Source organism: Alexandromys fortis, unplaced genomic scaffold (assembly GCF_014885135.2).
Source record: "Alexandromys fortis isolate MF-2015 unplaced genomic scaffold, M_Fortis_MF-2015_v1.1 scaffold_19, whole genome shotgun sequence".
NCBI lineage: Eukaryota > Metazoa > Chordata > Mammalia > Rodentia > Cricetidae > Alexandromys > Alexandromys fortis.
The window spans coordinates 2,488,481-2,500,944 of NW_026067890.1; the positions used below are offsets into that span (position 1 = coordinate 2,488,481).

At 41.7% G+C, this 12,464-nt stretch overlaps 1 protein-coding gene across 2 annotated transcripts in view; it reads right to left on the reverse strand.

Annotated features, from left to right (window-relative positions):
• Positions 1-11,896: 11,896 nt before the first annotated feature.
• Palmd (palmdelphin) overlaps positions 11,897-12,464 on the reverse strand; it is a 49,596-nt gene continuing 49,028 nt past the window's right edge. For both annotated transcript variants that reach the window (XM_050137773.1, XM_050137697.1), the window contains exon 8: positions 11,897-12,269. In XM_050137773.1, the coding sequence (XP_049993730.1) occupies positions 12,226-12,269 (44 nt within the window). In that variant the 3' untranslated portion in view covers positions 11,897-12,225. The remainder of the gene's footprint in view (positions 12,270-12,464) is intronic.

Below are 12,464 nucleotides of genomic sequence, written 5' to 3' on the forward strand. Positions count from 1 at the left end.
TATATAACTTTTGATAAGAACAATTGCTAAGTTAAATGATTTTCTGTGTTGGGCATATTGTCAAAAACAGTAAGATCATGTTTTCTTTTCTTCTTCTTTTTTTTTTTTTTTTGGTTTTTCAAGACAGGGTTTCTCTGTAGCTTTGGTTCCTGTCCTGGAACAAGTTCATGTAGACCAGGCTGGCCTCGAACTCTCAGAGATCCGCCTGCCTCTGCCTCCCAAGTGCTGGGATGAAAAGCGTGTGCCACCACTGTCCGGTGAGATCATGTTTTCTTAAAGAAGGGAGGTTCTGTAAAACGGGGATCAGTATGTGTTTAACAAAACCAACAGCATGGATTAGGAAACCATGGTTAGGGTAGCATGTGTAAACTAAGTCTGGGTTTGTTTCCATCTGTTTCCTGTGTGAGGTGATGAAGCCAGGGCACAGGTGGTCTGTAACTTGTTAGTGAGTGTGTGAGCCACTTTTGTGTTGGCCCTTCTCAGTGTGTGTTGGGCTTTGGAGCTGTAGGCCAGGTGATACCTCACCCTTCCATATCCGGGTCCAGCCCGGGACGCTGTGGGAAGGATAACACAGCAGATGCCGACCAGGAAGCCATGGGGGCTTGTGTGGCTCTTGGCTGAAAGTCTATTTATCTATGTATTCTAGTGAAGTAAGGGGAAACAGAGAACAAAGGCCCTTGTTCAAGATAATCCATTATTAATGGAACCGGAGCAACGATTCTTTTAAGTTCTTTATAAACCGGATCAGCCTCCTCACAGCTCCCATGTCCTTCTTCCTTCCTGGTCTAACCCTTGCCACACTCACTGCTGTGCCCACAGCCTTGTACTCACCCAGCGCAGTGCCTTTCTGTTTTTGTCCTAGCCAGAATCAGCAGATTTATGTTTTACTTAAGTTCTTTCCTCTCTTTGGTGCCTCGTACCGTTGTTCCCCCTTGTCCTGACCATCTTTGTGAGTAGATGGTGGGATGGGAAGCAGATGCTGCTGTGAATTAGAAAGGGCCAGGGGCTCAGAGGCCTGAGTAACCACATTTGCTTCTGAGTTCCGTGCTCATGGCAAATTCATTTGTCTTCCGTGAGTCCTCTTTGTCATCTTCAAAAATCTATCTCACTAGCCAGGCGGTGGTGGTGCCCACCTTTAATCCCAGCACTCAGGAGGCAGAGGGAGGCGGATCTCTGTGAGTTTGAGGCCAGCCTGGGCTACAAGAACTAGTTTCAGGACATGCTCCAAAGCTACAGAGAAACCCTGCCTCGATAAAACAAAAACAAAAACAAAAACAAAACAAAACAAAACACCCCAAAAAACGATCTCACTAAACTTTGTGAGGACCAAACAAAATGATGCCAGTCAAAGGTGTTTGCTTTGTACATGTTGGTGGTAAGGTCTTTGCCACTTGATTACAATGCTAAACTTGAATAATTTTTGCATATGAAATGTGTATTTTTATTATAAGAATATGTATGATGCTCATCTTGAAAACATTGAGCCAGATGAAATGATATAAAGGACAGTTGATTCTGTTGTGGGACCCAGCAGGATCAAATGTGCGGAGAACCAGGGTAGAATTCAGGTCAGTGGGTTGGGAGTGGGTAGCTAGGGGATGGGAGTTGTTATTTAACAAGTACGAAGTTTATGTCTGGGGAATGGGTAGTGATGATTGTACAACTTTCTGAATGTATTTAATGCACTGAACTCTGCCTCAAACATGGTTGAAATGGGAATAAACACATGGAAACTGAGAAGAATGTTCATTGCGACACTGTTCATGTCAAAAGACTGATGGTACACCCCACACGCCCATCAACAGATTGTAGAATACGCAGGCAGAGGAGCGCTGTCCAGCCAGACAAAGGAATAAGGTGCTGATTCCTGCTGTAATGTGAAGGAACCTTTGAAATACGCTAAGTGAGCAAAGCCAGAGACACAGGTTAACTACTGCATGGTTCCATGTATATGGAATATTCATAACAGCTAACGCAGTAGAAGAGTATTGACGCTTGCTGGGGGCCAAGTAGAGGCAGAGACTGGAAGGGAACTCCTTAGTGGTTGAAAACTTTTATTTTCATCTGACAAAATGTCTTGGCGCTTGATAGAGGCACGAGATGAATGCTGAGGATTGTCCATTTTAAGATGGCTAAATTTTGTGCTGTTTGCGTTTTCCTTCAGTATTAGTGTGGCCCTGGGGTTTATAACGTTGGGTAAAAAAGACCCAGAGGTCATGCTGGTCATAAACGTAGTTCCAGGTTAATCTCTTATTTTGCTGTCAGAGAAGTTAATGTGATTAACTTACCCAGTCTTTGAACTCTGCTTTTGGGGTAGGAAAGGTCTAAAAGAATATACTAGAAAATTTGTCTTTTTCATATGACAGTGTATTCACATATAAAGACAATTTTACTGAGCTCTGCTTCTCTGTGTGGACCTCAATAACCTTTTAGTTTTTCACTCAGGCCCTGAAACTGATGATCACAATAAACTTCCTCAAACCACGGATTCTAAATAACTGACGTTCTCTGACACTATTTTCTGATGTTCAAAGAATAATGTTTTGAGTAAGGCCCCGCCCAGCCCTCACAAACAGACAAACAACTCTTGTAAACATGGAAACTGTTGTTTCCAGAGTAAACAAAAGGTTCTGGTGGGGAATGCGCACTCAGAGGGGGAAAGTCTCTATTTTGGAGCCAGGGCCTTGTTTGGCTTCTATCACTTCCAGACAGTGGTAATCAGTAATCAGCGTGCTGTGGAGTGTCAGGAACCCAGCAGAAAACTAGCAGCTTTTCTGGTCTAGAAACCTGGAAATTCGGCTTGGAAAGCAGCAGCCCAAGGATAGGTTGAGATGATCCGGTGGAAAAACGTTTTTGGGGAGGGAGACCCTAATTGCTGCCTGATTGATGCCCTATTATACTTGGAGGTGAGTGACTGGACACTTCTCCCTGTGATGCAGTATGGGAGAAGGAACGTCTGGTCTCCACTTTGTACTGTGTAGTTGAGGCTGAAGCCGAAGCACACAAGGGCTAAAGTCTCTTATGGAAATAACCTAAGAGAGCCACTAACCCCCCAACTGTGACATCCAGAAAGCCAATGCACAGAAATCAACAGCATCTCTCCACGTTAGTCATGACCACGAAATCTGAAAAATCCAGTTCCCATCAAAATAGCATCAGAAAACCTAATAATTTAACAGAAGAAATGCAGGACTACATGGAAAACTAGGAAGTACTGCTGAAAGGAATCAGAGAGAATCTAATAGAGTGGAAATAGATGTTGTGTTTTTGGATCAGAAAACAGTAATGTAGCAAGATTCCCATGTAGCTCTACAGAATCAACACAGTCATGGCCAGGCTGCCAGCTGTTTCTTTTTGTAGAAATTGGTAAATCTTATCCTGATCTTCCTTTTAAAAATACTTTAATCAGCTGATGGTGGCACACGCCTTTAATCCCAGCACTTGGAGGCAGAGGCAAGTAGATCTATGTGATTTCGAGGCCAGTTTGGTCTACAGAGCAAGTTCCAGGACAGGTTCCAAAGCTAAGCAGAGAAACCCTGTCTTGAAAAACTGAAAAAAAAAATATTACTTTAAACATGTATATAAGTATGTTGGTGTGCAAACGTGGATACCCTCCTATTGAATCCCCCTGGGACTGGAGTTACAGGTTGTGAACTGTGTGATGTGAATGCTGGTAATCAAACTCTGGTCCTCTGGAAGGGTAATAAGCACTCTTCATCACCGAACCATCTCTCCAGCCCCTTACCCTAAACTGCCTATGCAAACAGAAAGGACCTCGAATAACCAAAGAGCTAAGAAAAAAGGACAGGGATGGAGAACATACACTTCCTAATATTGGAACCTGTGAAACCATAATAATCCAGGCAGCATGATCTTGGCACAAGGATAGGTATTTTTTTTTTTTTTAACTAAACACAATGTATGCTCAGAAGTAGAGCTTCACATTTATGGTCATCCAAAAACTTTTACTGTATGGTGGGTGTTTTTCCTGTATGTATGTCTGTGTACCATTTACATACCTGGTACTGGGCAGAAGATAGTATTAGATTCCCTGGATCTGGAGTTAGAGGAAGTTGTTGCCTTCCATGTGGGTGCTTGGAATTGACCCAGGTCCTTTGTAATAGCAGCCACTTCTCTTAACTGCTGCCCTCTCTAGCTCATATAAGCATTTTTAGAAGGTGCCAAGGTAATCCGAAGGAAGATTGCGTGCTTAGAAAGCCATGTCCGTATGCAGCAGAAAGACTTTAGACCTTTGCCTCCCTCTAGAGAAAAAGATTCATTCAAATTTGATCATAGACCTTAGATGAAAACATAAAACTAATTTCCCTGACTTTGAATTAAACATGAATTTCTTAGATATAACATCAATAGCATAAAAGATGAAAGAAGAAAAAACTGAAATAGAATTTTTTTTTCTCTGCTTCAAATGACATTATCAAGACTCTAAAGACCTGGTAGGCATGGTGGTTCATGCCTGGAATTCCAGTATTTGGGAAGTACAAGTATCACTTTGAGTTCCACGCCAGCCTGGTTACATAGTATGACATAGTAACATAAGATTACTATTTCTGTGATGAAACACCATGACCAAAATCAGGTTGGGTAGGAAAGAGTTGATTTGACTAATGCTTCCACATCATTGTCCATCACTGAAGGAAGTCAAGACAAAACTCTAGCAGGGCTGGAACCTGGAGGCAGAGCTGATACAGAGGCCATGGAGGGGTGCTGCTTACTGAGTTGCTCCACATGGCCTGTTCTTTTAAAAAAGAGCTCAGACTGCACTTTTAAACGGAACCCAACCCAGGGATTGTACCACCCACAACAGGTTGGGCTTTTACAGAATATTCCCTTACACTGTGTGACGATGTGTCACTGGGATCAGTTGAATAAAGAGCTGAATGGTCACTAGGCAACAAGAGGTTAGATGGGAGAGGAAGAAAGGTGGGGTCGCCAGCCAGACTCAGAGAAAGCAGCAGGAGCGGTACGGAGAGGTGAGGCAATGAGCCATGTGGCAGAATTAGAATAAACGAGTTAATTTAAGTTATAAAAGCTAGTGGGGCAAACCTAAGCTAAGGCCAAGCTTTCATAATTAATAAGCTCTGTGTCTATTTTGTTTGAGCCGGCTGTCCAAAGAAAAATCTGTCTAAATATGGTCAACGAGGGGGCTCGACACTGCAAACAGAGGGCCTGAGAAAGCTAGGAAAGGTTCTGGACAAGGAGCTGGATGTGGCTTTCTAGTCCTGCAGCCTCTAGATGGATGGGTGCTTGGTACACAGAGGTACAGCCACTGGCCACTGCCTGTGCACTGGAGTCAGCTGCCAATGCCATGCGCCAGCACCTTGTACCAGTGCTATATGCTAACCTGAGGTGCAGGGCATCTCACATGGTAGTTTAAGATTTGTCTCACACAATTAGACCACTGCTGGTGCTTAGGAAAGCCATATTCAGACACAAAAAAAATCTCTAAAAAGGTACAATATGTTTAAAAATGTGCTTAGATGCTGAGGAAAAGAAATAAAATGGGCATGGGTAGTCATAGAAAAATAGTTTAAAAATAATAAAGTAAATAAAGTCTTTGAAGAGAGTAAAGTAGTATAAAAAGGCTACATAAAGATAGGAAATACATAGGGCATATGGATCCTGTATGATAGGTACAATTCTTTTTTTTCCTTTTCATTCACCTTTATTGAATTTTCCTTTTTTTAAATTAATTAATTTATTTATTAAAGATTTCTGTCTCTTCCCCACCACCGCCTCCCCTTTCCCTCCCCCTCCCCCAATCAAGTCCCCCTCCCTCGTCAGCCCAAAAAGCAATCAGGGTTCCCTGCCCTGTGGGAAGTCCAAGGACCACCCACCTCCATCCAGGTCTAGTAAGGTGAGCATCCACGAAACTGCCTAGTCTCCCACGAAACCAATAGGTACAGTAGGATCAAAAACCCATTGCCATTGTTCTTGAGGTCTCAGTAGTCCTCATTGTCCACTATGTTCAGGTACAATTCTAATGAACAGAGAATGACAGCTGATGAGAGACATTGGATTGTGGAAGAGACTGCTGAATCAAACCAGCGTATATACTTTAGGGATGCCTTGGCTTCAGAATGGAAGTTGGGAAATGTGTTGCATTGGGGGAGAGGTTATACTTTTGTTTCCAGAGGAAACACAATGCTATGGATTCCTTCAAATTTAATTGAGATCATATTTGACTTGGAGAGACCTCCTGAAGATCTGGGCTACAGACACAAGGGAAAAAGCTAAAAAAAACCTGCAAGACAGGTGATGTATAAGCTGATACCTCAACATGGGAACAGCTTTGAGACTGGAGGAGACATGATAAACCTTGTTGGCTACAGAATCCTCATGACTTACTGTTACATGCCATCCTTTCATGATTTGATAGCAATTTATATTGCAGTTTGGTTATGCAGTCCAAATGGACTTATAAAGTTGACAGATGCTTTTTACTTGCCGAAAGATAGATTAAAAAAATTATCTTTAGGGCTGGAGAGATGGCTCAGTGGTTAAGAGCATTGCCTTCTCTTCCAAAGGTCCTGAGTTCAATTCCCAGCAACCACATAGTGGCTCACAACCATCTATCTGTAATGAGGTCTGGTATCCTCTTCTGACCTGCAGATATAAACACAGACAGAATATTGTATACATAATAAATAAATAAATAAATAAATGAAAAGAATAAAAAAATCTTTAGCTGACTTGTATATACTGCGCATTCTATACTTGTGTTAATACAGATATGTATGTTACCTTTAAAAGTCTGTGTGTTTTCAAAAAAAAAAAAAAGGATCAAACAGCAATAAAGACAAGTAGTCCAGATGATCCAGCCTCTCAGAATGCCTCTGTTTCCTCAAAATTCTGCATCCAGAACAACATCAAAACTGCTAGCTGAGGGGCTGGAGAGATGGCTCAGTGGTTAAGAGCATAGCCTGCTCTTCCAAAGGTCCTGAGTTCAATTTCCAGCAACCACATGGTGGCTCACAACCATCTGTGAGGAGGGCTGGTGCCCTCTTCTGGTCTTCAGGCATACAGGCAGAAAGAATATTGTATACATAATAAATAAATAAATATTAAAAAAAATCATTAAAAGATTTAAAAAAAAAACCTGCTAGCTGAGATGGTCCAGCCTCACAGACTATCCAGTCAGACCTACAGATAAGCCTCGCACTTTTTCATCACATCAAGACTGAACAACAGCTAGCTCTTCCAAGACATGATTATTATCCAATTTTCTCAGGGTCCCTTAAAGATGCCATCATCCCCAGACAATAGAAAGCAGTCTAGAGAACATGATGCTCTCATTTCCAAGAGTTGGGGTGGGTGGTATTTGGTCATTTGGTGGGTTATGGAGGTTTGCCATCATTTAAGGGGATTGGTTACAATCTGTTATTGGTCATGGACATGGAAGAAAATAAGCAAAGAAATTAGATTCAGGGATCTCATTCTGAAAAGAAAAAGGCGAGATACAGAAATGATAGGATAAAAGGGTAGATTATTGAATCTTCTTTCAAACGAAACAACTACTATTCCCAAATATTTTTACATTGATGTGGATTTTTTATATTGATACAAATTTAAGGTTATTTTTGTTATACTGTATTATGTTTCCATTTCTTGTTTAAGGTATTGTACCATGTGGCTCATTTTAAAAAATTAATATAAAGATCTACTCCTTGAAAACTACTTAGGATAATAAGTAAGTATAGGTTAGTAGTTAGTCATCTATAACAATCAAATTTATAGTCATATTAGGCATATTTTCAAGGTCAATCAGAGACATATTTTAAATAGATGGTCTTCATATACTTCAGAGACTTACAAAATATGGCATTTTATTTTAATAGCATAGGGCTTTTCATGACAGTGATATGTATCTGCTTCTGGAATCACCAATTTTCTCCAAAAGAGGATGATAGACATTTAAAAAAAACCCTCCATATGGAGTTTGCTTTCAATTGTGGCAAAGTTAGCCACTGAGCAAAGAAACTGCCCTTGCTTCAATTACTGACACTGACAGCATGCTGTACAAATTGGATAAGCAAGACACAAAAGAAGTCAACTGCTTAATTTTACCATAACAAGGTGGGGGCAGTCCTTCAAAATTCCTGCTTCACAGAAAAGTCTGTCAGGTATTCTAGGCCTATAGGCCAAAGATGGATGCCCCAACATTGCAGAGGAATGCTGGGTGACTGTCCAGGCAGCCAGGTGTCTCTGTCATTTCATAGTTTTGGAAGTTGCTTTTTCTGCACTTTCTGTTTACTCAGGTAATATTATATCTTTCTTGGGCCTCTGATAGAGTTGAAGATGAGATCATTATAGTTATATTTTTTTGTTACCAAATTCAAAAAAGAAAGTCACAAAAGTGGTATAAAATGTATAAGTTTGAGAGACATAAAAACTTAAATTGTTTATCTAAAAAAATTCAAGATGTCATTGTTTTTTTACCACTGAGTAGAACTCTAATGTGTATATGTGCCACACCTTCTTTATCCATTCTTCCATTGAGGGGCACCCAGGTTGTTTACAAATAACCGAGGCTATTACAAATAGTGCCCACTGTGATGATAATGGACTAAGCCTCTGAACTGTAAGCCAACCCCGCTTAAGTATTTTTCTTTATAAGAGTTGCTACAGTTGTGGTGTCTCTTTATAGCAATAGAAACCCTAACTCAGGTCTTAATAGAATGCCTCTTGGAAAAAACTACCTTAGTCTCTCTTATTTTTAAAATTTATTTTATTTCTCAAGAGAGTTTTACAAGGCAGCCCAGGTTAGCCTTGAACTTGTGAACCCTTGCCTTTCTTGCCTGAGTGCTGTGGCTAAAGGCTTGTGTCCCACACTTGGCTCACCTTACTTCTTGTTTTATTTACCCCTTCTTAAACATTTATATTTCTTTTTTTTAAAGAATTTTATTTTTATGTATACAGGGTTCTTCCTGCATGTATCCTACCTACAGTACAGAAGAGGGCACCAGATCTTATTACAGATGGTTGTGAGCCACCATGTGGTTGTTGGGGATTGAACTCAGGACCTCTGGAAGAGTAGCCAGTGTTCTTTACCTCTGAGCCATCTCTCCAGCCACCAACATTTATATTTCTAACTTAAGCACTAAGCCATATACAATGAGGGGTGTTGTGGGTTAGTCTGAGCCATCTCTCCAGCCGCCAACATTTATATTTCTAACTTAAGCACTAAGCCATATACAATGAGGGGTGTTGTTGGTTAGTCTTAGATGTGTAACTTAGTTAAAATTGACTGGCTGGGACACTTGAAATGGTCCACCGACTGACCTCCTGAGTCCTCAGACAACCCTGCAGGGCATGTGACATTAAGTGACCTCATTTTTGAGATAAGAAACCAAGTTCAGGAGAGTTGTTTGCCTGAGTGATAACAGGGAGTGTGGCAGATGCTGCTGGTGTCAGTGCCCACCATGGTGGCAGACTGCCCTGAGTGGGTTGAGATGTTGCCACTGTCCCCACAGCCTGCGCTGTGTTCGTGTCTTTGTCTCACTCTGAACCATCTCTAAGGCTACAGGAGCCAGTGTGACTTTCTTGTAATTGCAACCCAGAAGTGTGGGAGAGTCAGTGCCTACAGTCGTGACCCTCAAGACTAAGGGGAGCTGTGAGCCAGTTTTCCAGCATCTTCCCTTTCAGAAAGACATATTTATATGTGTCCAGTCTTTAGAGCTATGATCAGAGTCAGTTACCTGCAGCACTGTCTTCATTTGGTGCTGTGAATGGTCATTCTCAGCTGCGTCTTTCTTCCTGCTTTTGAGATCGTTTCTGAGAGCCATCACTAGGTTCCAGTGGGACTGTCCAGTCACTGGTCAGATGGCAGTGAAGGTGGTAAGTGGATGGTGACAGCCTCTGGCGGGCTGTGTTAGGATGGTTTCCAAGAATCACACTTGCATTGAATTGGGATGATGGGGGAAAACCCAGAATAGTCAGATTCTAGAGTAGCTTTGAATTTGACTGGTTGGGACAAATGTATTGCTGTGCCCTGACCTGTATTCCAAAGTTGGCTCCTTTTTAATAACTGTCTCAGAAACCTTAAAGAAAAAGAATTCGGGCGAGACCAGCCAACTACTGGGACGTGCCACGAAACCAGAGAGGTTCCAAGGCATACTTAGAGTCATGTGTTGCAGATTGTGTTGTGTTTAAAATAAAACGTGTCCTGCAAGCCTGTAAATGGCAGGGCTGCAAAAGGATACTTTACAGGTCGCTCACTCATGCTAAGCCCAGAAACATGAAATGAAGGAGTCCCTTGGACCCAGGCTAGCGTCTCTTTTGAGAGTATCTCAGCAATGTAAACCTTCAGATTGTCCAGAAGGAGCGCTCTCCCACCAGAGAACAGCTGACCTTTGACAAGCAGCTCATCTGAGACAGCTCCATGGGCTAAGGCTTGTCCTCCCGAGAGGACCTTCTGTCCCATCCTCTCATTGCCTCTAGAGCAGAGGTTTTCAACCTGTGGGTCACCATCATCAGAAAATACATATTTCTGAAGGTCTTAGGGACAGAGACACTGCTCAGTAGCAAAATTATGGTTATGAAGTAGCAGCTAAAGAAATTTATGGTTGGGGTTTCCTAAGACCATCAGAAATATGTGTTTTCTAATGGTCATGACCCACAGGTTGAGAACCACTAATTAAGGCCAATAATTAAGAGAAAGCCTTACCAGACAGCATCCCAGCAGGGAAAGTCAGTGTCCGTCCTGGAAAGAAACAGGCTAGTCCCTCAACTTGGAGGTCATATAGGTAATGCATACCTATATGATGGCCTAGGGAAAGATATGTAGAAGCAGGCTTTATTTTTCGAATGTATTTATTTTTATGCATATGAATGTTTTGCCTGCATTTATATCTGTGTATCACATCCATAGTGCCTATAGAGGTTGGCTTTTGGTCCCCTGGGACTGGAGTTATAGACCTCCGCTAACCATCACGTGGATGTAAGGAACTGAACCTGGGTCCTCTGGAAGAAGAGCCAGCGCTCTTAGCTGGTGAGCTCCAGTTCAAAGAAAGATCTTTCTCAAAGGAGGTCGACAATGTTCCTGGTGGCATCCTAAGTGGCACTCCAGCCTGGCTGACCAATGAGCTCCAGAGATTCTCCTGTCTGTGCCTCTCCAACGCTGGGATCATGAGCACATGCCACCATGCTCAACACTTTACGTGGACTTTGGGGACTGAGCTTACGCTTACAGGTCAAACACTTTTACCAACTGAACCATCCCCCTTTAGCTCCTCTTTCTAGTTTTTTTTTTAAATATTTATTTATTATTATGTATACAATATTCTGTCTGTGTGTATGCCTGAAGGCCAGAAGAGGGCATCAGACCCCATTACAGATGGTTGTGAGCCACCATGTGGTTGCTGGGAATTGAACTCAGGACCTTTGGAAGAGCAGGCGGTGCTCTTAACCTCTGAGCCATCTCTCCAGCCCTCCTCTTTCTAGTTTTAAGGTGAAGAATCTAACTTGTTCGCCTAGACCAGCTTCGTGCCCTTAGAGAATGTGGGAAGTTCCTTACTAGTGTTCTTAAGCTACAATCATTTACTGCACCTTGAACTGAGTTAAAGAGAGGATGGTACCAGAGAATGAATGTGCCTGTTCTCTTCTGGAAAGTCATGTGCATTAGCAATATGATCTAAGCACGCTCTCAAAACGCGAGCATAATTGTCATGTATGCCTTTTGGATGAGTGCAGTGGTTAGGAGTCTCAACTGAGCTAACTGGGTTGACCTTTGGCATGAGAATTCAGCTACCTTAAAGAGATACTGAACTTTAGAGAGTTTGCGTCAGTTCCTACTTCCTTCTACTTTCCTTCCGGCTGATATCTCTGGGATGAGGTGCACCTATGTATGATCTTTGCATTAGCAACATTACAACACCAGTTAAGATTGTCAAGATGTTTTAAATAACTTTATTCTTAAATTTAACAAGCTCTTATTAGAAATGCTTTGGTATCAATACAATAAAAATATACTGGTTCCCCCAACCCACTGAGTCATGTCAAGTAACTGGAAAAGTTAGCATTTGTTTTCCCCAGTTTTGGGAGGATTTTTTTTTCCACGAATAAAGACTTCTATTTATTTATGTGGCTTACTATGGGAATAATTATATATATTTGGACTTTGGGAAAAAGAAATAAAAGTATCCAGAAGAGAAATTGTCAGGCATTTCTTGGCTTCTCCAAAGGTTCTTCAGGTGGGCACTAAGGCTCTCAGATGACCTTTTTCCCCAGCTTTGCCATTCTTATCCTTAAAGCTGTAAATTAAAGCAAGAAATAAAGCAAGTTATAAAAGAATCACAATTTTGACTCTAAATGACCATTTCATAGAAGGCAGGAAAGTCGAGAACATACCTCAGGTGGTTTTATCCAACCGCGTGAGCATTGTTACAGTAGCACAAAAAGATAGAAATAATGAGCTGTGGTTAACTTAGGGCAGGAGTAGGTTGAGA